The 26,530-nt window shown below is 47.0% G+C and overlaps 1 protein-coding gene across 2 annotated transcripts in view; it reads right to left on the reverse strand.

Annotated features, from left to right (window-relative positions):
- PPP2R2C (protein phosphatase 2 regulatory subunit Bgamma) overlaps positions 1–26,530 on the reverse strand; it is a 322,790-nt gene that overhangs the window by 23,768 nt on the left and 272,492 nt on the right. For both annotated transcript variants that reach the window (XM_029064199.2, XM_029064200.2), the window contains one exon: positions 6,157–6,326. In XM_029064199.2, coding sequence (XP_028920032.1) covers positions 6,157–6,326 — 170 coding nt within the window. The remainder of the gene's footprint in view (positions 1–6,156; positions 6,327–26,530) is intronic.

A 26,530-nucleotide genomic window follows, 5' to 3' on the forward strand; every position in this document is an offset into this window, starting at 1 on the left:
ATGTTGGTATTTGTTAAGTGCTTACTATGTGCAGAGCACTGTTCTAAGCGCTGGGGTAGACACAGGGAAATCAGGTTGTCCCACGAGGGGCTCACAGTCTTAATCCCCATTTTACAGATGAGGTAAGTGAGGCACAGAGAAGTGAAGTGACTTGCCCACAGTCACACAGCTAAGTGGCAGAGGCGGGATTCGAACCCATGACTTCTGACTCCAAAGCTCGTGCTCTTTCCACTGAGCCCGCAGTCACACAACTGACAAGTAGCAGAGCTGGGATTTGAACCCATGACCTCTGACTCTCAAGCCCGGGCTCTTTCCACTGAGTGTTTGGTAAGTGCTTACTCTGGGCCAGGCACTGAGTGGATAGAAGTAACAGTCCCTGTCCTACATGGGGCTCACAGTCTCAATCCCCATTTTCCAGATGAGGTAACTGAGGCCCAGAGAAGCAAAGTGACTTGTCCAAAGGCACACAGCAGACAAGTGGTGGACTTGGGATTTGAACCCATGACCTACTGATGAGAAGGTTGGGATTAGAGGTTACCCCCAAAATGGGGAAAACAGGCCCCTTTCCTCTGAAGCCAGATGAGAGCTTCCTTTCAGCCACTACTCCTAAAGGTACCTGAATCCCTGTCCTTAAAAAAACCCATCCCACTTAGTTCTGCCTTGGCGTAGTGGCTAGAGCCCGGGCCTGGGAGTCAGAAGGTCATGGGTTCTAATCCCACTCCCCCCACTTGTCGGCTCTGTGACTTTGGGCAAGTCACTTCACTTCTCTCTACCTCAGTTACCTCATCAGTAAAATGGGGATTGAGACTCTGAGCTCCACGTTGGGCAGGGACCGTGTCTAACCCGATTTGGTCGTATCCACCCCAGTGTTTAGTACAGGGCCTGGCACATAGTAAGTACTTAACAAATATCGTAATTATTATTATCAGTGTTCTCTCATCCCCCACCTCCCTAAGGTGACCAGTTTAAATGAGTCATTCTGAGACCTTGATATTAAACTGAAGGCGCTTGAAACGCTCCTCCCGGCAGAAAATCAAGTTTCATCTTTGCGGCAGAAAATCAAGTTTCATCTTGCTCCCCTGTGGGATTCGAGCCGGTCAAACTTTCTCACCCTCCTTCAGGCAGTGTCACATTCAAACCAGAACAGAGGGGAACTGAGCAGATTTTAAGCTCTCCAGACAAAGAGATTTCACACCTACCCTGGAGTGGGTATTGCACTGTGTAAAATCCCTAATTTGTAAGAAAATCCTCCTTACAGCTGACCTAAATCTTTCCCACTGTATTCTAAGTGTATTTCTTTTGTTTTTTCCTAGTGAAAATGAACAAGGGATTATTATTATCTGTCAAGCACTCGAGAGGATTTGTTTTTCATAGTAACAGTAATCATAACTGTGGTATTTATTATTCAATAGTATTTATTGAGCGCTTACTATGTGCAGAGCACTGTACTAAGCGCTTGGGATGAACAAGTCGGCAACAGATAGAGACAGTCCCTGCCGTTTGACGGGCTTACGGTCTAATCGGGGGAGACGGACAGACGAGAACAATGGCACTAAACAGCGTCAAGGGGAAGAACATCTCGTAAAAACCGATGGCAACTAAATAGAATCAAGGCGATGTACAATTCATTAACAAAATAAATAGGGTAACGAAAATATATACAGTTGAGCGGACGAGTACAGTGCTGTGGGGATGGGAAGGGAGAGGTGGAGGAGCAGAGGGAAAAGGGGAAAATGAGGCTTTAGCTGCGGAGAGGTAAAGGGGGGATGGCAGAGGGAGTAGAGGGGGAAGAGGAGCTCGGTCTGGGAAGGCCTCTTGGAGGAGGTGATTTTTAAGTAAGGTTTTGAAGAGGGAAAGAGAATCAGTTTGGCGGAGGTGAGGAGGGAGGGCGTTCCGGGACCGCGGGAGGACGTGACCCAGGGGTCGACGGCGGGATAGGCGAGACCGAGGGACGGTGAGGAGGTGGGCGGCGGAGGAGCGGAGCGTGCGGGGTGGGCGGTAGAAAGAGAGAAGGGAGGAGAGGTAGGAAGGGGCAAGATGATGGAGAGCCTCGAAGCCTAGAGTGAGGAGTTTTTGTTTGGAGCGGAGGTCGATAGGCAACCACTGGAGTTGTTTAAGAAGGGGAGTGACAGGCCCAGATCGTTTCTGCAGGAAGATGAGCCGGGCAGCGGAGTGAAGAATAGACCGGAGCGGGGCGAGAGAGGAGGAAGGGAGGTCAGAGAGAAGGCCGACACGGTAGTCTAGCCGGGATATAACGAGAGCCCGTAATAGTAAGGTAGCCGTTTGGGTGGAGAGGAAAGGGCGGATCTTGGCGATATCGTAGAGGTGAAACCGGCAGGTCTTGGTAACGGATAGGATGTGTGGGGTGAACGAGAGGGACGAGTCAAGGATGACACCGAGATTGCGGGCCTGAGAGACGGGAAGGACGGTCGTGCCATCGACGGTGATAGAGAAGTCTGGGAGTGGACCGGGTTTGGGAGGGAAGATGAGGAGCTCAGTCTTGCTCATGTTGAGTTTTAGGTGGCGGGCCGACATCCAGGTAGAGACATCCCGGAGGCAGGAGGAGATGCGAGCCTGAAGGGAGGGGGAGAGGACAGGGGCGGAGATGTAGATCTGCGTGTCATCTGCGTAGAGATGGTAGTCAAAGCCGTGAGAGCGGATGAGTTCACCGAGGGAGTGAGTGTAAATGGAGAACAGAAGAGGGCCAAGAACTGACCCTTGAGGAACTCCAACAGTTAAAGGATGGGAGGGGGAGGAGGCTCCAGCGTAGGAGACCGAGAATGATCGGCCAGAGAGGTGAGAGGAGAACCAGGAGAGGACAGAGTCCGTGAAGCCAAGGTGAGATAAGGTATGGAGGAGGAGGCGATGGTCGACAGTGTTATTTATTAGCAGTGTTATTTATTAGCCGCTTACTGTGTGTCAGACCCTGTACTAAGCTCTGGCGTAGATACAACTAATCAGATTGGTCATAGTCCATGTCCCACATGGGGCTCACAGTCTTAATTCCCATTTTACAGATGAGGGAACTGAGATCCAGAGTGGTGAAGTGCCTTGCCCAAAGTCACACAGCAGACAAGTGGCAGAGCCAGGATTAGAACTCAGGTCTTTCTGACTCCTTTCATTCATTCATTCATTCAATAGTATTTATTGAGCGCTTACTATGTGCAGAGCACTGTACTAAGCGCTTGGGATGAACAAGTCGGCAACAGATAGAGACAGTCCCTGCCGTTTGACGGGCTTACGGTCTAATCGGGGGAGACGGACGGACGAGAACAATGGCAATAAACAGCGTCAAGGGGAAGAACATCTCGTAAAAACCGATGGCGACTGAATAGAATCGAGGCGATGTACAATTCATTAACAAAATAAATAGGGTAACGAAAATATATACAGTTGAGCGGATGAGTACAGTGCTGTGGGGATGGGAAGGGAGAGGTGGAGGAGCAGAGGGAAAAGGGGAAAATGAGGCTTTAGCTGCGGAGAGGTGAAGGGGGGATGGCAGAGGGAGTAGAGGGGGAAGAGGAGCTCAGTCTGGGAACGCCTCTTGGAGGAGGTGATTTTTAAGTAGGGTTTTGAAGAGGGAAAGAGGATCAGTTTGGCGGAGGTGAGGAGGGAGGGCGTTCCGGGACCGCGGGAGGACGTGACCCAGGGGTCGACGGCGGGATGGGCGAGACCGAGGGACGGTGAGGAGGTGGGCGGCCGAGGAGCGGAGCGTGCGGGGTGGGTGGTAGAAAGAGAGAAGGGAGGAGAGGTAGGAAGGGGCAAGGTGATGGAGAGCCTCGAAGCCTAGAGTGAGGAGTTTTTGTTTGGAGCGGAGGTCGATAGGCAACCACTGGAGTTGTTTAAGAAGGGGAGTGACATGCCCAGATCGTTTCTGCAGGAAGATGAGCCGGGCAGCGGAGTGAAGAATAGACCGGAGCGGGGCGAGAGAGGAGGAAGGGAGGTCAGAGAGAAGGCCGACACGGTAGTCTAGCCGGGATATAACGAGAGCCCGTAATAGGAAGGTAGCCGTTTGGGTGGAGAGGAAAGGGCGGATCTTGGCGATATTGTAGAGGTGAAACCGGCAGATCTTGGTAACGGATAGGATGTGTGGGGTGAATGAGAGGGACGAGTCAAGGATGACACCGAGATTGCGGGCCTGAGAGACGGGAAGGACGGTCGTGCCATCGACGGTGATAGAGAAGTCTGGGAGAGGACCGGGTTTGGGAGGGAAGATGAGGAGCTCAGTCTCGCTCATGTTGAGTTTTAGGTGGTGGGCCGACATCCAGGTGGAGACGTCCCCGAGGCAGGAGGAGACGCGAGCCCGAAGGGAGGGGGAGAGGACAGGGGCGGAGATGTAGATCTGCGTGTCATCTGCGTAGAGATGGTAGTCAAAGCCGTGAGATCGGATGAGTTCACCGAGGGAGTGAGTGTAAATGGAGAACAGAAGAGGGCCGAGAACTGACCCTCGAGGAACTCCAACAGTTAAAGGATGGGAGGGGGAGGAGGCTCCAGCGTAGGAGACCGAGAATGATCGGCCAGAGAGGTGAGAGGAGAACCGGGAGAGGACAGAGTCCGTGAAGCCAAGGTGAGATAAGGTATGGAGGAGGAGGGGATGGTCGACAGTGTCAAAGGCAGCAGAGAGGTCAAGGAGGATCAGAATGGAGTAGGAGCCATCGGATTTGGCAAGAAGGAGGTCACGGGTGACCTTAGAGAGAGCAGTCTCGGTAGAGTGGAGGGGATGGAAGCCAGATCGGAGGGGGTCTAGGAGAGAATGGGAGTTAAGGAATTCTAGGCATCGACTGTAGACGACTCGTTCTAGGATTTTGGAAAGGAAGGGTAGTAGGGAGATAGGACGATAACTGGAGGGGGAAGTGGGGTCAAGAGTGGGTTTTTTTAGGATGGGGGAGACGTGGGCATGTTTGAAGGCCCGGGCTCTATCCACCAGGCTATGCTGCTTCTGCTTCTCTACAGGTCAGGAGGAACAATGCCCGAATAGACCCTAGACAGTCCTTTTACTGTAAGCTCATTATGGGCAAGGAACATGGCTGCTAATTCTGTCATATTGTGTACTGTACTTTCCTGAGCACTTAGTCCAATGCTCTGCACGTGGTAAGCACTCGATAAATAATAATAATAATAATAATAATAAAGATGTTGGTATTTGTTAAGCGTTTACTATGTGCCGAGCACTGTTCTAAGCACTGGGGTAGATACAGGGTAATCGTTGTCCCAGGTGAGGCTCACAGTCTTAATCCCCATTTTTACAGATGAGGGGACTGAGGCACAGAGAAGTGAAGTGACTTGCCCACAGTCACACAGCTGCCAAGTGGCAGAGCTGGGATTCGAACCTGTGACCTCTGACTCCCAAGCCCAGGCTCGTTCCACTGAGCCACCCTGATAAATACCACCGATGACAATGAGAAGTAGCATGGCATAGTGGATAGAGCACGAGTCAGGGAGTCAGAAGAGTAGAACCAATGCTGTCTCTGCCACTTATCTGCTGAGTAACCTTGGGCCAGTCATTTCACTTTTCTGGGCCTCAGTTACCTCATCCGTAAAATGGGGATTAAGACTGTGAGCCCCATGTGGGACAGGGACTGTGTCCAACCCTATCATCTTCTATCTGCTTAACAAAAACCACAATTATTAGTATTATTGTAATGATGCTTTAGAAGACAATCCCTAGAGGGTAGGCACCACCTTATCTGATGATCTTATAACTCCCTTCATTCATTCATTCATTCATTCATTCAATCGTATTTATTGAGCATCTACTGTGTGCAGAGCACTGTCCTAAGTGCTTGGAAAGTACAATTCAGCAATAAAGAGAGACAATCCCCGCCTACAACGGGCTTACAGTCTAGAGGGCAGGGAACGTGTTTACCAACTCTGTTATATCATAGTCTCCCAAGCGCTCAGCACAGTGCTCTCCAAAGAGTAAGCGCTCAATAAATACGATCGATCGATATCGATCAGCCCGGAGAAGTGGTAGAGACAATCACTTTGAATGCTTTTAGGCAAACAACCACTTACAGGTGGGATTTTCCAATGAGACGTCTCTTGGATGACACCACAGAGGTCCCTCCCTCCCACCCCTCTCCGAGGCCTCTAGAAACCCATTTGAGCCTCCACGATGTTGTGGGTTCAACCTAAATAGAGAGGGAAGAGCCGTACCTGGTAGGTTTCTATCGGCTTCGTCTCCATGTTGAGATCCCAGACTTTGACGGTGAGGTAATCCCTGGTGAGCATGTAGCGGCCACTGTGACTGAACTTGACGTCCGACACGGAGGAGATGATTTCCGAGAAGAAGGATCTGTTACTGGGGTCTTCTGGCTCCTCAAATACTGCGGGGGGGAGGGGGACGGAAGACAGAGGAGCAATCGTTTAAAAATAATAATAATGCACGCTTTCTGCACTTGGGAGAGTAGAAACAGTAATGATGATAATAATAATTATAGTATTTGTGAAGCACTTACTATGTGCCAAACCCTGGTGTAAGCACTGGGGTAGATACAAGTTAATTGGGTTAGACACAGTCTCTGTCCCATGTGGGGCTCACAGTCTTAAGCCCCATTTTCCAGATTAAGGAACCGAGGCCCAGAGAAGTGAAGTGACTTGCTCAAGGTCACACAGCAGACATGTGGCAGAGCCAGGATTAGAACCCAGGGCCTTCTGACTCCCAGGACCATGCCTTAGCCACTAAGCCACGTTTCTAATGCACTGGATGGTTTCATGGTGTTACTCTGGAGGCCCTTTGAATCAGGTATGATTGATCAAATTCACTGAAGGTGTCTGTTTATTGTTGTATTATACTTCCCCAAGTGTTTAGTACAGTGCTCCACACAGTAAGCACTCAATAAATAAAACTGAATGAACTGTTTGTCCAGCCATTTCATCCTCATAATAATAAAAAAATTGTGGTATCTTTTAAGTGCTTACTAAATGCAGGAACTGTACTAAGCCCTGAGGTAGATTCAAGCAAATCAGGATGGAAATCCAAGCCCTGTTGTAAGCGCTGGAGTAGATACAAGCTAATCAGGTTGGACACAGTCCCTGTCCCACGTGGGGCTCAGAGTCTCGATCCTTATTTTACAGATGAGGCAACCGAGGCCCAGAGAAGTGAAGCGACTTACCCAAGGTCACACAGCAGACATGTGGCAGAGGCGGGATGAGAACCCATGACCTTCTGACTCCCAGGTTCGTGCTCTGGCCATTCCGCCATGCTGCTTCTCCTGAGTCTCACTCCCTCTTCTCCTTCCTGCTTGCATTTATCCCTCTTGACTACCACAACAGCTTTCCCGCTAACTGCCCTGCCTCCAGCCTCTTCCATCTTCAGTGGGACTGATTGAGTTCTTGCTATGTGCAGAGCACTGTACTGAGCACTTGGGAGAGTACAATACATTAGACTTGGTTGACACTTTTCCCGGGCCACAACAAGCTTAACATCTAACCTGTAAGCCCAGTGTGGGCAGGGATTGTTTCTCTGTATTGCTGAATTGTACTTTCCAAGCACTTAGCACGGTGCTCTGCACACAGTTAAGCGCTCAATAAATACGATCGAATGAATAAATCTAAAGGAAGAGACAGACATTAATATAAATAAATGGATTAAGGATCTATACAAAAGTCCTGTGGGGATGGGGGGGGATGAACGTCAAGTGTCTAAAGGGTAGAGATCCAAATGAATAGACTGTGAGCCCATTGTTGGGTAGGGATTGTCTCTATCTGGTGCCAAATTGTACTTTCCAAGTGCTTAGTACAGTGCTCTGCACACAGTAAGCGCTCAATAAATATGATTAAATGAATGAATGGATGGATGGATGGGCAACATAAAAGGAAGAGGGAGTAGGGGAAAAGAGGGCTTAATGGGGGATGGCTTCTTGGAGAAACCTGTGAATAGGCTGTGGGCCTGGGAATCGGAAGGTCACGGGTTCAGATCCCAGCTCCACCACTTGTCCGCCGTGTGACATTGGCCAAATTACTTCACTTCTCTGGGCCTCAGTTACCTCATCTGTAAAAGTCGTGCTGCTTATCTTTTTACTCGCCAAGCCTATTTCAAGAGCGCTCTACAAAAAGGTGGCTTTATTGTTATTACAGTTATTCTTTTCCTCCTCCTATTTCTCCTCCTCCTCCTCCTCCTCATTCTTCTTCTACCTCATGTTTATTATTATTATCTGAAACGGTTGCTTTCCGGTTCCAAGTCTAGTGGCAGCGTGGCTTAATGGACAGAGCCAGGTCCTGGAAGCCAGACCGATGTGGGTTTAAAACCCGGATCTGCCACTCGTCTGCAGTGTGGCCTTGGGTAAGTCACTTCACTTTTTCCTGCCTCAGTTATCTCATCTGGAAAATGGGGATTAAGACTGCAAACCCCATGCGGGAGAGGGACTGGATTCAACTGGATTTGCTTGTATCTACCCTGGCTTAGTACAGTGCATTGCACGTAGTAAGTGCTTAACAAATACTACAGTTAGTATAATTATCCACTGTCTGACCTTGGGCAAATCACTGGACTTCTCTGTGTCTCAGTTACCTTATCTGGAAAATAGGGATTAAAAGTGTGAGCCCAATGTGGGACAGAGACTGTGTCCAACCTGATGAACTTGCATCTAGCCCAGCACTTAGAACAGTGCTTGGCACACAGTAAGCATTTAATTCTAGATGGTGAGCCTATTGTTGGGGAGGGATTGTAACGTTAACGTTGGTATTTGTTAAGCGCTTACTATGTGCCGAGCACTGTTCTAAGCGCTGGGGTAGACATAGGGGAATCAGGTTGTCCCACGTGGGGCTCACAGTCTTAATCCCCATTGTCTCTATCTCTTGTTGAATTACACTTTCCAAGCGCTTAGTACAGTGCTCTGCACACAGTAAACACTCAATAAATACAGTTGAATGAAGTACCATTTTTTTTTTAAAGTCATGGCCTGGAGAATTACTGGATTTAATCAGAGCCCTGAGAGAAAGTCCCAGAATCTCATTCACCTTTTAGCTCCCTCTAGGCTTAAACTCATTGTGGGCAAGGAACATTTCTATTCTATTGATAATAATGTTGGTATTTGTTAAGCGCTTACTATGTGCCGAGCACTGTTCTAAGCGCTGAGGGGGATACAGGGTAATCAGATTGTCCCACTTGAGGCTCACGGTCTTAATCCCCATTTTACAGATGAGGGAACTGAGGCACAGAGAGGTTAAGTGACTTGCCCAGTCACACAGCTGGCCTACTGGGCTCTCCCAAGTGCTTAAGCACTCAATAAATAGGAATAACTGACTGACTGAGAGATTTTCTATTAGTTACTGAGGAGATGCAACTGGTAATTTAGAAAAGTAGGTAAGGTGAAATAGGTGAGAGGCAGCCTGGTCTAGTGGAAAGAGCAGGGGACTGAAAGTCAGAGGACCTGAGTTCTCATCCCAGCTCTGCCAATTGCTTCCTGGGTGATTTTGGGCAAGTCACTTAATAATAGAATAATAATAATGTTGGTATTTGTTAAGTGCTTACTATGTGCAGAGCACTGTTCTAAGCGCCGGGGTAGATGCAGGGTACTCAGGTCGTCCCACATGAGGCTCACAGTCTTAATCCCCATTTTACAGATGAGGTAACTGAGGCACAGAGAAGTGAAGTGACTTGCCCACAGTCACACAGCTGACAAGCGGTGGAGCTGGGATTTGAACCCATGACCTCTGACTCCCAAGCCCGGGCTCTTTCCACTGAGCCACGCCGCCTCTCTACTTAACTTCTCTGTGCCTCAGTTCTCCTGTTCTCTCTCATGTTTAGTCTGTGAGCCCCATGCTGGAAAGGGACTGTGTCCAACCTAATTAACTTGCACCTATCCCAACACTTAGTGTCTGACACACAGTAAAACCACGGTGTTTGTTAAGCGCTCACTGTCTGTTAAGCACTGTACTAAGCACTGGGTAAGATACAAGAGAAGCAGGCCAGACACAGTTCCTGTCCTACCTGGGGCTCACAGGCTAAGTAGGAGGGAGAACAGATATTGAATCCCTATTTTAAAGATGAAGAAATCAAAGTAAAGTGGAGTGACTTGTCCAGGGTCACAAAGCAGAACGAGGGCAGAGCCGTGATTAGAACTCAAGTCTTGGGACTCCCACGCATATTCTCTTTCCACTAGGTGACAGTGCTTCTCTAAACTATTAGAGGAGGAGAGCCTCTCATACATTGAGAATACATTTCCTAAGCAATAATAAGGTTCTGTTCCTTTAAAGATCAGTAAAGAAAGTGTCATTACTGAAATGCTCTTAAATGTTTAACAGTTGTAAAAGTAATTGAGGCACAGCCAATGTCCAGAGAATATTCAGTAGAAAATCCGCCACCGGAATTTGGGTTGGTTTTTCCAAAAGGAGACAAGTACTTTTGCGTGACAGGCAAGTCCATTAAAAAGTTTCTATACCTGGTTCCGTACAGAACCTGACACTGTAAGAATGCCCAACAAATCTGAAAGAAAATGAATTATGGGAAAAGGAAAAACAAACTTTTCTTTAGCCAGACATTTAAACAGAATGCTTTTAAATAGCTCTTTTAAAATTCCCCTAGACATTCATTTAAGGCAGATATTTTTGCAATTATCTTGTCAGTTTCTCAATAGAGGTTTGATGAGCACAAAGCAATTATCATCTCTCGCACTTCTTCCCTCTAATCTGTCCAAACTGTGTATTGCACATGGCAGGAATGGCATCCTCCGCATTATGATACCGAGTTGGCTGTTCAAAGGAAGGAAAAAATTGCTCCAATGAACTCTTTTAAATTAACCGGGTTGATTTTCACACCCCTGCAGACCTGAAAAGCTGTCACAGGTTCTATTTTTTAGAGGATTGAGAATGGCAGGAACACAAAAACATTTTATTTTTCCTTGTAAGAGAAAATAGACTTGGACACAGTTTGGGACGCTAAACCCGCGTGAAGCTCACAGCCCTCTCAGTAATTCCCTTCCCTTGGAACTAGAGGAAGATAATCCGTGGCTCAGTGGAAAGAGCACAGGCTTAGGAGTCAGAGGTCATGGGTTCGAATCCCGGATCCACCACCTGTCAGCTGTGTGACTTTGGGCAAGTCACTTAACTTCTCGGTGCCTCAGTTACCTCATCTGTAAAATGGGGATTGAGACTGTGAGCCCCACGTGGGACAACCTGATCACCTGCTTCTACCCCAGCGTTTAGAACAGTGCTCGGCACATAGTAAGCGCCTAACAAATACCAACATTATTATAATCACCATGGGAAGCAGCATGGCCTAGTGGAAAGAACACAGATCTGAGAGTCACAGGTCCTGGGTTCTAATCCCAACTCTACCTCTTGCCTACTCTGTGACCCGGGGCAAGTCACTGAAATTCTCTGTGTCTCAGTTTCCTCAACAGTTCTTTAGACTGTAAGCTCGCTGGTGGGCAGGGGACGTGATTACCAGCTCTGTTATCTTGTACTCTCCCAAATACTTAGTACGGTGCTCGGCACACAGTAAGTGCTCAGTAAATATGACTGATGGATTAAAATGAGGATTCAATACCTGTTGTCTCTTCTACATAGACTGTGAGCCCGATGTGGGACAGGAAGCAGTCTACAACCTGAGCGATTTGTAATAATAATTGTAGTAGTTATTAAGTGTTTCACTACGTGCCAAGCATTGGACTAAGCACTGGGGTGGATACAAGTAAATTGGGTTGGACACAGTCTTTGTCCCACCTGGGGCTCACAGTCTCAATCCCCATTTTACAGATGAGGTAATGAAGCCATAGAATCATTCATTCAATAGTATTTATTGAGCGCTTACCATGTGCAGAGCACTGTACTAAGCGCTTGGAATGTACAAATGGGTAACAGATAGAGACAGTCCCTGCCCTATGACGGGCTCACGGTCTAATCGGGGGAGACAGACAAGAACAATAGCAATAAATAGAATCAAGGGGATGAACATCTCATTAAAACAATAGCAAATTTGTTAAGTGCTTATTATGTGCCAAGCACTTTCTAAATGCTGGGGTGGATACAAGGTGATCAGGTTGTCCCACCTGGGACTCACAGTCTTAATCCCCATTTACAGATGAGGTCACTGAGGCACAGAGAAGGGAAGTGGCTTGCCCAAGGTCACACAGCAGACGAGGCAGGTCGAGATTAGAGTCCATGACTTTCTGACTCCCAGGCCGGCGCCTGGAAGGAAACGGAAAGTAGATGGGCCCCACTTAGCCCAGTGCTTGGCACATAGTTTGTGCTTAATGAGTAGCACTATTATCTTTATCACTTTCTATAGGCCCCCTCGACTGTAAGCTTTTTAAGGTCAGGGAATGTGGCTGTTTATTGTTAGATTGTGCTCTCCCAAGCACTCAGTACAATGCTCTGCACACAGTAAGTGCTCAATAAATTCGATTGAATGAATGAATGAATGAATAAATGAACGAACTAAATGCTCCCCTTCTCCAAAGTTTTCCCAAACTTCCCTGTTTGCAAAATGCACTGGAAAACACACGGAGCCAGGGGATACATTGCCTTATCATTACATTCCCTTTCTACCACTCATTTTCTTTTACACAAGCTGAGAGTTCCAAGAACAGTCATTTTATCTCAATTTATACCTTTGCCCTTTCCCAAGCCCCCACAAAAATCGCTTGTCAATTTTGGAGAAAATTGCCCTTTTTTTTTTTCAGGAAAAAATTACCTAGTGAGATTTTTGATATGCTTAAAAATCAGAAATGTCAGGAACACATTAAGAAGCAGTAACTATTGAGGTTATTTTCCCTCCTCGGCTTCCCATCCCTGATGCGTGGAGTTAAGTGCCTAGCAAAAAAAAACCCGACGATTACGAGGATAAGCCACCATTAGAGGCTCCACGGTGGCCGTGATGCTCTTGCGGTTTCCATGTAGACTTTCTCTTCTTTAAACTTCCTGTCGTGCATTGTAATTTATTCAGCCAAAGCTAGCTTTCCACCAGTACTCCTCACAAGGATTCCAACATCAGCCCCCAATGCCAGGAACCATGCTTAATTCCCACCTGTGTATTCCCTCTCTTGGCTTCTCACTCTAGGCTTCAAGGCTGTCCATCACTTTGCCCCTTCCTACCTCTCCTCCCTTCTCTCTTTCCACTGCCCACCCCACACGCTCCGCTCCTCCGCCGCCCACCTCCTCACCGTCCCTCGGTCTCGCCTATCCCACCGTCGACCTCCGGGCAACATCCTCCCGCGGTCCCGGAACGCCCTCCCTCCTCACTTCCGACAATCTAATTCTCTTCCCCTCTTCAAATCCCTACTTAAAGCTCACCTCCTCCAAGAGGCCTTCCCACACTGAGCTCCCTCGTTTTTCTCTCTGCTCCCTCTACCCCCCCTCACCTCTCCGTAGCTAAACCCTCTTCTCCCCCCTTTCCCTCTCCTCCTCCTCCCTCCCGTCCCACCCCCTCAGCACTGTACTCGTCCGCTCGACTGTATATATCTTCATCACCCTATTTATTTTGTTTAATGAGATGTACATCACCCTGATTCTATTTGCCATTGTTTTTATGAGATGTTCTTCCCCTTGACTCTATTTATTGCCATTGTTCTTGTCTGCCCATCTCCCCCGATTAGACCGTAAGCCCATCAAAGGGCAGGGACTGTCTATATCTGTTGCCCATTTGTACATTCCAAGCGCTTAGTACAGTGCTCTGCACATAGTAAGCGCTCAATAAATACTATTGAATGAATGAATGAATGAACAAATGGATTTGGGAGCAAATTAAAGCCAAGTGGTCTTTGGAAGGCCAAATGACTGGACTTGGATGAGCATATTTTGGACACATCCTCCGGAGAAGACTCTAGGAAATGTCCAGGGGAAAGGTGGAAGAGGTAGACGGGCAGCTAGATGGATGGAGACCATAACAACGAGAACGGAAGAACCGTTAGAAAGGTTGCGGATTATGGCAGAGGACAGGACGTTCTGGAGAACGTATATCTCTGGAGTCGCTATGACTTGGTACCAGAATAATAAATAGCAATAATCAATTCTCTCTTAGTACTTGGTATAGCGCTCTTCACACAGAAAATGCTCAACTACTCCTAAAAAGGGAGCGTGGCCTAGTGGCTAGAGCACAGGCCTGGGAGTCAGAAGGTCATGGGTTCTAAACCCCGCTCCTCCATTTGTCTGCTGGGCGACTTTGGGCAAATCCCTTCACTTCTCGGTGCCTCAGTGACCTCATTTGTAAAATGGGATTGAGACTGTGAGGCGCCATGTGGGACAGGGATGTGCCCAACCTGATTAGCTTGCATCCACCCCAGAGCTTAATTCAGTGCCTGGCACATAGTAAGTGCTTAATATATACGATTATTCTACTTCTGCTATTAGTACCTACTACGACTCTTCCTCTTCTTCCTCCTCCTCCTCCTCTGAGCTACCACCATTAGAGTAGTGCAGCCTAATGGGAAGCAGCGTGGCTCAGTGGAAAGAGCCTGGGCTTCGGAGTCAGAGGTCATGGGTTCGACTCCCGGCTCTGCACTTGTCAGCTGTGGGACTGTGGGCAAGTCACTTCTCTTTGTCTCAGTTCCCTCATCTGTAAAATGGGGATTAACTGTGAGCCTCATGTGGGACAACCTGACTACCCTGTATCTCCCCCAGCGCTTAGAACAGTGCTCTGCACATAGTAAGCGCTTAACAAATACCAACAATATTAATGGAGAGATCCCAGGGTGGCAAGTCAGGGGAACTAGGTTCTAATCCCGGCTTCCTCACGTTCCTGCTGGGTCACCTTGGGCAAGTCATCTTAGAGAAGCAGCGTGGCTTAGTAGAAAGAGCATGAGTTTGGGAGTCGGAGGTCGTGGGATCTAATCCCGGCTCCGCCACTTGTCTGTTGGGTGAACTTGGGCAAGTCACTTAACTTCTCTGTGCCTCAGTTACCTCATGTGTAAAATGGGGAATGAGAGCCTGAGCCCCATGTTGGCATGGACTGTGTACAACCTGATTCCCTTGTATCCACGCTAGTGCTTAGAACAGTTCTTGATTCTATTTATTGCCATTGTTCTTGTCTGTCCGTCTCCCCCGATTAGACCGTGAGCTCGTCAAAGGGCAGGGACTGTCTCTATCTGTTACCGATTTGTACATTCCAAGCGCTTAGTACAGTGCTCTGCACATAGTAAGCGCTCAATAAATACTATTGAATGAATGAATGCCTGGCACGTAGGACGTGCTTAACAAACACCAGAATTATTATTGTTAATAATTTGGTATCTACCCCAGGGAGGCAAGATGAGCTAATGGAAAGAGGATGGTTCTGTGCTACTCTGGTGCTCACCTTCTCACTGTGCCTCGTTCGCGCCCGTCCCGCCGTCGACCCCTGGCCCACGTCCTACCTCTGGCCTGGAACGCCCTCCCTCCTCACATCTGCCAAACTAGCTCTCTTTCCCCCTTCAAAGCCCTACTGAGAGCTCACCTCCTCCAGGAGGCCTTCCCACACTGAGCCCCCCCTCTTCCCTCTGCTCCTCCTCCCCTCCCCATCTCCCTGAATCCCTCCCTCTGCTCTACCCGCCCCCCTCCGCCCCATAGCACTTGCGTATATATGTACATATCTATAATTCTATTTATTTATGTTCATGCCTGTTTACTTGTTTTGATTTGTATATATCTAAAATGCTATTTATTTATTTTGATGCTATTGATGCCTGTTTACTTTTTTTGATGTCTGTTTTCCCCCTTCTAGAACCCGGTGTGGGCAGGGATTGTCTCTCTTGATTGCTAAATTGTACTTTCCAAGCGCTTAGTACAGTGCTCTACACACAGTAAGTACTCGATAAATACGAATGAATGAACGAATGAGTATTCTCCTTCCCTCAGTCAGCTCTCCCCCTTCTGTGGCTCAGTGGAAAGAGCCTGGGCTTCGGAGTCAGAGGTCATGGGTTCGACTCCCGGGTCTGCCACTTGCCAGCTGTGTGACTGTGGGCAAGTGACTTTACTTCCCTGTGCCTCATTTACCTCATCTGTAAAATGGGGATTAAAACTTTGAGCGCCACGTGGGACAACCTTATTACTCTGTATCTACCCCAGCGCTTAGAACAGTGCTCTGCACATAGTAAGCGCTTAACAAATACCAACATTATTATTACTTAGCACAGTGCTAAGTACATAGTAAGCACTTAACACCACAATAATAAGAATATGTCTGTCTCCTCCTATAGACTAAGCTCCTTGTGGTCAGGAGCTTATTGGTGCGTATTGTACTTTCTCAAGTGCGCTGCTTTAACAAATACCAACATTATTATTATTACCTTACCTTGCTGCTCTCCTACTACAAGCCAACCCACCACTCCACTCCTCTAATACCAACCGAGTCTCTGTACCTCCATCTCGCCTATCCCACCGCTGACCCCTTCCTCAATTTCTCTTTCGAACTTGGAAAACCCTCCCCTCCCTATCCAACAGTCAACCACTCTCCTCTCCTTTAAAATCCTCCTAAAATTACATCTCCTCCAAAAAGTCTTCCCAGACTAAGTCCTTTATTTTGTCTCTCCACCCTCCCCGTTGAGTCACGGCATAGTGGGTAGAGCCCGGACCTGAGAGTCAGAAGGTCATGGGTTCTAATCCCAGCTTTGCCACTTGTCTGCTGTTTGACTTTGGGCAAGTCGCTTCACATCTTTGGGCCTCACTTACCTCACCAGGAAAATGGGGATTGATAATGACAGCCCCACTTGGGACAGGGTCTGCATCCAACCCGATTTGCTTGGATCCACTCCAACGCTTAGTACAGTACTTGGCACATAGTTAGCACTTAATAAAGGCCATAATTATCATTCCTGCTTTATTATTAGGATCTTGGCTGTGTATCCCTTAAGCACTCTGATGCTCGCCCCATTCCCACAGCACTTTATACTCTTCTATTTCCCCGATGCCTCATCTGTTTTAATATCTGTCATCCCCTGTAGACTGTCAACTCCTTGTATGTAGGGATCACATCAACTAACTCTGTTGTTTCTCTCTCCCAAGCTCTAAGTACAGTGTTCTGCACCCAGTAAGCACTCAATAAATATCACTGCCTGAGTAACTGATTCCCTTCTAGACTGTGAGCCTAAAGTGGGACAGGAACCAGTCCAACCTGATTGTTTTTCATGTTCTTCACTGCTTAGTAAAGGGCTTGGCATATAGTAAGCACTATTTTTTTTGAAATGATGTTTGTTAAGCACCTACTATATATCAGGCACTGTACTAAGCACTGGGGTAGGTATAAGCTACCCAAGTGGGATGCAGTTCATGTCCCATATGGGCTGCACAGTTTTAATCCTCATTTTACAGAGGATAATAGTAATAATAATAACAAGGGTGTTATCTGTTAAGTGCTTATGATATGCCAGGCACTACATTAAGCACCGGGGTGGATACAAGCAAACTGGGTTGGACATAGTCCCTGGCCCACGTGAGCCTCACAGTCTCAATCCCAATGTGCAGATGAGGTAATTGAGGCCCAGAAAAGTGAAGTGACTTGCCCAAGGTCACACAGTAGACACACAGTGGAGACCTGGTTAGAATCCAGGTTCTCTGACCCCCAAGACCATACTCTTTCAACTAGGACACACTGATCCTTTGAAAAATAGCACTATTACTCCTATTATCATTCATTCAGTCAAAGAATGGTATTTATTGAACATTTATTACGTGCATAGCACTGAACTGAACTTTCTCCCCTCCTTTAAAACCTTAATGAAGGCCCATCTCCTCCAAGAAGCCTTCCCTGACTAAGCCCTCCTCTCCTCCTCTCCCCCTCCCTTCTGCCTTGCCTTGACTTGCTCCCTTCATTCATCCTAGCTCCAAGGCACTAATGTATATATCTGTAATTTATTTATTAATAATAATAATAATAATAATGTTGATGGTATTTTGTTAAGCACTTACTATGTGCCAAACACTGTTCTAAGCGCTGGGGTAGATATCAGGTAATCAGGTTGTCCCACGTGGGGCTCACAGTCTTAATCCCCATTTTACAGATGAGGGAACTGAGGCACAGAGAAGTGAAATGACTTGCCCAAAGTCACATAGCTGACAAGCGGGAGAGCCAGAATTAGAACCCACAACCTCTGACTCCCAAGCCTGGGATCTTGCCACTAAGCCACTCTGCTTCTTTTACTAATTTTTATTAATGTCTAGCTCAGTAATTTTATTAATGTGAGTTCAGTGTGGGCAGGGCAGGTGCCTATTTATTGTGGTATTGTACTCTCCCAAGCGCTTAGTATTGTGCTCTGCACACAGTAAGAGCTCAATAAATAGGACGGAATAAATGAAAGAAAGAATGACCTTCGGTAGACACGTTCCTGGTTCACTTTGTCAGTAGGGTTGTAACTCGCTTCCAAAGATTTTGGATTAAACCCGATTTTATATCCCCAAGTGTGGATCTAGCGAATATCGCAAAGGTCTATTTAAATAACCCATATTGAAGCTCGTCCCGATAGAGCGCTCACTAAACGAGACGCCGATGTTCCATTCCCGGGGAAGAAAAATTTCAGATTAAATAAAAGGAATGAATAGCCGATGATCTTTACTGTGTGGAGTGAAAGATTTCCTGCGCCCAGGTCAACGGTCTGGGAGCGAGAAATCTCTCATTTGCATAATCGAGTCAACGCTGCGTGTAAGAGGGAGAAGTTCCATGATTAAGAATTTAATTCTATTTGTTCAATCAAGTAATCATCTTCCCCAACGTCTCCCCTTCCCGGCCCCATGGATTCTCACTACGACGGAGGCCGGGAGCCTTCGGAGTCGTCGGTGGATGAGCCGACGGCCTGGATGGGAAAGGTGGCAATTTCCTAGAGCTCAGATTTAGTATCACTCTGCCAGCCAATCACCAGCTAATAATGATAATAACAACATCCATGATAATAATAATAATAATGATAACTTTTGTTTAGCCCTTATTATGTGCCAAGCATCACAGAGGTCGGGAAGTGAGAAGGACCTGAGTTCTGATCCTGACCTTCACCATTTGTCTGTTTATTCATTTATATTTATTTTGAGGATTTTGAGGCCTGTCTACTTGCTTTGTTTTGCTATCTCCCCCCTTCTAATAATAATAATTATGGTATTTGTAAAGCGCTTACTATGTGCAGAGCACTGTTCTAAGTGCTGGGATAGACACAGGGTAATCAGATTGTCCCACGCGAGGCTCACAGTTAATCCCCATTTTACAGATGAAGTAACTGAGGCACTGAAAAGTTGGGTGACTTGCCCACAGTCACACAGCTAACAAGTGGCAGAGCCGGGATTCGAACCCATGACCCCTGACTCCCAAGCCCGGGCTCTTGCCACTGAGTCACGCTGCTTCTCTGATATTGGCTCTGGAAAGTCAAGCGTCAGGAAAAATCAATTGCTAATAACCAGTGGTAACCGGGGCACAGGAAGCCCTATGGTTTCCTTCCCATTATTGCTAATTTAGGACATTTCTTCATTATAAAGAAAAACTTGGAGTCCTATAATAGTAACAGTAGTAGTAGTAATAACAGTAATAATGATGGCATTTGTTAAGCGCTTACTATGTGCAAAGCACTGTTCTAAGCGCTGGGGGGAGATACAAGGTGATCAGGCTGTCCCACGTGGGGCTCACAGTCTTAATCCCCATTTTACAGATGAGGTAACTGAGGCCCAGAGAAGTGAAGTGACTTGCCCAAAGTCACACAGCTGGCAAGCGACGGAGCCAGGATTAGAACCCATGACCTCTGACGCCCAAGCCCGGGCTCTTTCCACTCAGTCACGCTGCTTCTCAATAATAATGATGGTATTTGTTAAGTGCTTACTATGGGCTAAGCATTGTTCTAAACCCTGGGGTAGGTACAAGGTAATTAGGTTCTCCCACTTGGGGCTCACAGTCTTCATCCCCATTTTACAGTTGAGGTAACAAGCCCAGAGAAGTGAAGTGACTCACCCCAGATCACACAGCAGACAGTGGAGGAGCCGGAATTAGAACCCACGTCTTCTGACTCCCAAGCCTGGGCTTTTGCCAATGAGACATGTTGCTTCTCAATAGTGATTGCTTCTCAATCTTAGTGGATGGACTACGGCCCTAGGAGTCAGAAGGTCATGGGTTCTAATCCCAGCTCTGCCACGTGTCTGCTGTGTGACCGCGGGTGGGTCACTTCACTTCTCCGTACCTCAGTTCTCTCATCTGTAAAATGGGGATTGAGATGGTGAGCCCCATGGAGGAAAGGGACTGTGTCCAATCCTGTTTCCCTCTAACCACCCCAAGCCTTAGTATAGTGCCTGGCACACAGCGAGTGCTTAATAAGTACCACAGTTATTATAGAGAAAGACATGCCAAAATAGATTAACAGCGTGGATGTTGGTATTATTCCTAGAGGATTTTTATTTCTGTGAAATGTTTTGCCACCAAAAACTCATCTTCCAAAAGACAAAGCCCTGTGATATTATGTGAGCTTTCTATGGCGTTTATAAAAAACAACAAGATGGCTCTCTAATTGATCGAATAATTAAGGGAATTTTACGGTAATTATTCACTGCCGGGAGTGTAAAGAAACACCTTTCAAAATCGTACATCATTTGTGACTGATTCAATGGCACGATTTTTTTTTTCAAATTATTTGATAGTCGTAGATATATGAATCAGCAGACCCCTTTCTCCTGATTTCATTTTAATAATTTTGCATAATTAAGGGCATCGCAGTTGGGATCCAGTTCCCTAGCAATGCTTTATCATTTTCAACCAGTGTCTTCCACGATCCTTACCAAACGGAGGGTTTGGGGGTGTTAAGTCCATACGCTGTGCGACCGCTCTAATACATCTTTCCTGACAGCTATAATTAAGAAATTTAGGGGAGGCCAAAGAAACAAGTCACCTGACCCTTAATGGAAATCCCAAAAGAAGGTACCGGTCTGTGACTCTAATTCCGCAGCCGGTAAACTGAACACCTATGTTCACGCGTGACGGTGACGTGTCGTGTTCCAGGTCACACGTGACAACTCGCAGTGAAGTCACCCTCGGCCGACCCTTGACCCCATCTAATGCCGACAGTATCCCTCCCTTCCCAGGGAAGACCTGAGTAGGTGGAGAAGCAGTAATCGAATGACGGTTTCTTCAAGGTAAGGACAGGCTACATCTCGCCTCTACGGCCCGGCAGAAGCCGTCATTTCCATGGAAAGGTCGGTATTAATTAGCTCACCCTTTCCGGTCTCTTTCTGTGTGCGTGCTTGGCAATTCCTCTCTTCGAAGGAGGGATAAGCCGTAGTTGTGGCAGGTTTAAAAAGCCGGATCGAGGATCGGGCCCCAAGTACCCAGGGGAGGTAACTAACCCGCATCGTTACACAGAGGCTGGCGTTAAGGCAGAAAGCGGGATTCTTTTCCTAACGCTTTAAGCGTCACTGAAAGTTCATTTCCATTCCTCCCCGGACAATCCGGCTCCCCTCCTTGGATATCCGCATCTCTCTTTCCCAGGAAGATGGAAGGATTAAGAAGAGAGATCTGAACCGAGGAGTTTGGAAAAGAAAAGATGTTAATCTTCCTTCCTAAGTATTCTTTCTGAAAATTGCAAGATACACCAAAGGTCTTAGCCTTCCGTTTGATTGAAATAATGTTCGAAAGAGGAAACAATGGACTTGGCCTAATTTTACCTGTCAGTAATTTTTGTAGGCACGGCAATTTTTATAGGCAATTTTATAGGCAATTTTTATGTAGCTTGTGAGAGCAGCTTTTGACAACAACCCTCTGCGTTGGCAGAGCCAAAGTAGATAGGAGCAGCACAAGAATAATAAAAACAATAATAATCATGATGGTATTTGTTAAGCGCTAACTATGGGCCGAGCACTGTTCTAAGCGCTGGGGTAGATGCAGGGTAATCAGGTTGTCCCACGTGGGGCTCACAATTTTAATATCCATTTTACAGATGAGGTAAGTGAAGCAGAGAAGTTAAGTGATTTGCCCAAGGTCACACAGCAGACAAGTGGCATCGATGGGATTAGAACCCACATCCTCTGACTCCCAAACCTGCACTCTTTCCACAAAGCCACGCTGCTTCTGTGGGGTTCACGTCTTCCCCTATTCTTCTATATTGCATTCTCCCAAGTGTTGGTATTTGTTAAGCGCTTACTATGTGTTCTAAGCACTGGGGGAGATACAGGGTCATCAGGTTGTCCCACGTGAGGCTCACAGTCTTAAACCCCATTTTACAGATGAGGTAACTGAGGCCCAGAGAAGTGAAGTGACTTGCCCACAGTCACACAGCTGACAAGTGGCAGATCTGGCATTCGAATCCATAACCTCTGACTCCCAAGCCCGGGCTCTTTCCACTGAACCACGCTGCTTCTCTGGTGCTTAGTACACTGCCCTGCACACAGCAGGTGCTCAATAGATACCATTTTTTAAAATGGTATTTGTTAGAAGATAGAGCCCGGGCCTGGGATTCAGAAGATAATAGGTTCTAATCCTAGCTCTGCCACTTGTCTGCTGTGTGAACTTGGGCAAGTCACTTCACTTCACTGGGCCTCAGTTGCCTCATCCAGAAAATGGGGATTGACACTGTGAGCCCCACGTGGGACAGTCGAGACTCTGTCCAACCCGATTTACTGTAAACTACTAAGCGTAGGTTTATATCCTTACACTTGGCCGCTCTTCCACTGGGTCTACCTAATCTAAATTCTAACCCAAAGGCTTAATAGAGTGCTCTGCAAAGTAAGTGCTCAGTAATATCACTGATCGATTGACTGATTCTAAGCCAAGTTCTTTCTCCAATCTAACTACCCTGAACTCAGACAACCCCACTGTGGCCTGGTGGAAAGAGCACCGGCCTGGGAGTCAGAGGATCTGAGTTCTAATCTCCGCTCTGCCACATTCATTCATTCATTCATTCACTTTATCGCAAAGCCCTGTACTAAGTGTTCGGTCGGGACTTGCCTGCTGTGTGACCTTGAGTAAATCACTTCACTGCTCTGGACCGCGGTTCCCTCATATGGAAAACAGGGGTTCGATATCTTTTCTACTTTCTTAGACTATGAGCCCCATGTGGGACTTGATAAGTTTGTATCCACCCCAGCACTCAGTACAGCACTTGGCACAAAGTAAGCACTTAACAAATACCCTTATTATTATTGTTGTTGTTCTTCTTCTTCTTATCTATTTATTGATATCACTGTCTGCCTCCCCGTTTAGACTCTGAGCTCACTGCAGGCAGGGAATGCGTTTGATGTTCTATTGTCCTCTCCCAAGCGTTCAGTACCGTGCTTTGCACACATTAAGCTCTCAGTAGATACGATTCATAAATAAATAAAATTATTACTATCAACGCCACCATCCTTCCTCTCTCATAAACCTGTAAACTTGGCATTATCATCGACTGATCTCTCCTTCAACCTGAACATTCAGTAGGCTCCAAATCCTTCTGGTTGTATCTTCACGATATCTCTAAAATCCATCCTTTCCTCTCCATCTAAACTGCTACCATGCTGGTCTAACCACTTGTCATATTCTACCTCAACTACTGCCTCGGCCTCCTTGTTGACCTCCCTGCCTCTGGCCACTTTCTTAATAATAATGCTGGTATTTGGTAAGCGCTTACTATGTGCAGAGCACTGTTCTAAGCGCTGAGGTAGATACAGGGTAATCAAGTTGTCCCACATGAGGCTCACAGTTAATCCCCATTTTACAGATGAGGGAACTTGGGCCCAGAGAAGTTAAGTGACGGGCCCACGGTCACACAGCTGACAAGTGGCGGAGCTGGGATTCGAACCCATGACCTCTGACTCCCAAGCTCGGGCTCTTTCCACTGAGCCACGCATACTTCATTCTCCCGTTAGGATCGTTTTATCAAGAAATCGCCCCTCGCCCATCTCCCCGCCTGTCCTCAGAAACCTCCAGTGGAAGCCCATCCATCTCTGACATCAAGAGGACACTCTTTACCAGCAGTGACTCCGTACTGTGTCGTTCAATCGGCTCTCCCCACACCTAGCCTTTGCTGTTCTCCCACTAAGACCCAGTCTGCGGGCCCTGCTCCCCAAAAACTGTCCAGGCCTCACCTGCCTGGAGCCCCTTCCCGATTCATATGCTGTAGACCATCACCCCCACGGCCTCCATCTTCTCTTCTCACTTCTCTCCTTCTCCAACCCAGCCCACACATTTTGCTCCTCTAGTGCTAACCTTCGCACTGTGCCTCCATCTCGCCTGTCTCACCGCCAACCCGTGGCCCACATCTTGCCTCTGGCCTGGAACGCCCTTCTCAAACCTGACAGGCAATGACTCTTCCTGCCCCTTCAAAGTCTTATTGAAGGCTCATCTCCTCCCAGAGGCCTTCCCAGACTAAGCCCCACTTTTCCTCATCTCCCACTCCCTTCTGCATCACCCTGACTTTTTCCCTTTGCTCTTCCCCCTCCCAGCCCCACAGCATTTATGTACATATGTTATTTTATTTATTTGCACTGATGTCTGCCTCCTCTACTCTAGACTGTAATCCCACTGTGGGCAGGGAATGTGACTGCTTATTTCTGCATTAGTACACTGCTCTGTACACAGTGAGCGCTCAGTGAACACCACTGAATGAATGAATCTTCTAAGTTTTACTAAATTCACACCTCCTTCAATAAACCTGCCTGACTAATTTCCCATCTCTCCTCCCTATTTTCCCTTCCTTCTGAGACCTGTGCACTTGAATCTATGTCACCTAACCACTGAGGTGCCCACCTCCATCCACACAACATTTTTGTACGTATCTTCTTACTCGGTTGCCTCTTGCCAATAATTGATTTTAATGTCTGTCTTCCCGGCTAGATTGAAAGCTCCTCAAAAAACAGTGGTTGTATTTATTGAAACAGAGTGGCCTCGTGGAAGGAGCACAGGTTTGGGAACGGGAGGACCCGGGTTCTGATTCTGGCTCTATCACTTGTCTACTGTGTGACCTTGGGCAAATCACTTCACTTCTCTGGGCTTCAGTTCCCTCATCTGGAAAATGGAGATTAAGGTTGTGAGCCCCATGTGGGACAGGACTGTGTGCAACCCCATTATCTTGTATTTGCCCCAGAGCTTAGTAGAGAAGCAGCATGGCTTAGTGGAAAGACCACAGGCTTGGGAGTCAGAGGTCATGGGTTCTAATCCCGACTCCGTCACTTGTCTGCTGTGTGACTTTGGGCAACCTAACTTCAACTTAACTTCTCTGTGCCTCAGTTCTCTCATCTGTAAAATGGGGATTTCGACTGTGAGCCTCACATGGGACAACTTGATTAGCTTGTATCTATGCCAGCAGTTAGAACAGTGTAAGTGCTTAACAAATACCATCATTATTATTACACTGCCTGGCACATAGTAAGCACTTAATTAGTACCACACTCATTACTATTATTATTGTTATTATTACTCTCCTGAATGCTTTAGTGCAGTGCTAATAAATAGCATTGACTGAGTGATGAGATGGAGAAATTAGGAAAGACATTTCTTTCCAAAACATTCTCCACTCTTCCTGAATGATGATGATGATGATGATAAAATTATAACGATGATAATAATAACTGTGTACTTGATGTGTGCCAGGAATGAACTAAGCACTGAGGTAGATGCGAAAAATCAGATCAGACACACATGGGGTTCACGGCCTCAGGAGAGCAGGTATTTTATCTTAGTCTCCTCATCTGTTTAAATGAATTTCCCAAGATCACAGGGCAGCCAAGAGACTAGAACCCTCTCCCTAGAACAAAGAAGCCTGTGATGTCTGCCCATCACCAGCTCTCAGTCTACCGGGGCAGACAGGCATTCGTCTAAGTAAATCCTTTTTAATATATGATTTATAAATATGTTCATAAATTCTGTGGGGCTTGGGTCTCAGACCCAAGTGCATAGTCGATGCTAAAGAGAGAAGGAGCTGGAGAAAAGAGGGCTTTATCAGGGACAAAACTCCTCACCATTGGCTTTAAGCACTCAACCACCTTGCCCTTTCCTACTTCACTCCAATACCCTCCTACTCCAACCCAGACCTCACACTTCGTTCCTCTAATGCCAACCTCCTCACTGTACCTCCATCTCACCTAACTCGCTGCCAAACTCTCGCTCACATCCTGCCTCTGGCCTGGAATGCCCTCTCTCCTCATATCAGACAGATAATTGCTCTCCCCCACTTCACAGCCTTTTTGAAGGCCCATCTCCTCCAAAAGCCTTCCGTGACTAAGCCCTCCTCTCTTCTTCGCCCACTTCTTTCTGCACCGCTCTTACGTTCTCCTTCATTCATCCTCCCCCCCATCCCCGCAGCATATGTAGATATCTGAATTTGTCATTTATTTCATCATTTACCCATTTATTTATTTATATTAATGTCTCTCTAGACTGTGAGTTTGCCATGGGTAGTGAAGGTGTCTGTTCTTCTATTGTCCTTTCCCAAGTGCTTAGTACAGAGCTCTGCACACAGTAAGCACTCAATAGAAACCATTGAATGAATAAATGAATGAATGAAAGGTCACACGCAAGCAATTCATTCCTTTATGCAGTTGTAGCTACTGAGTGCTTACTGTGTGCAGAGCACCGTACTAAGCACTTGGAAAGTACAATTTGGGCAACAAATAGAGACAATCTCTACCCAACAACGGGCTCACAGTCTAGAAGGGGGGGGATAGACAACAAAGCAAAATA

Source organism: Ornithorhynchus anatinus, chromosome 4 (assembly GCF_004115215.2).
Source record: "Ornithorhynchus anatinus isolate Pmale09 chromosome 4, mOrnAna1.pri.v4, whole genome shotgun sequence".
In the NCBI taxonomy this organism is placed as follows: Eukaryota; Metazoa; Chordata; class Mammalia; order Monotremata; family Ornithorhynchidae; genus Ornithorhynchus; species Ornithorhynchus anatinus.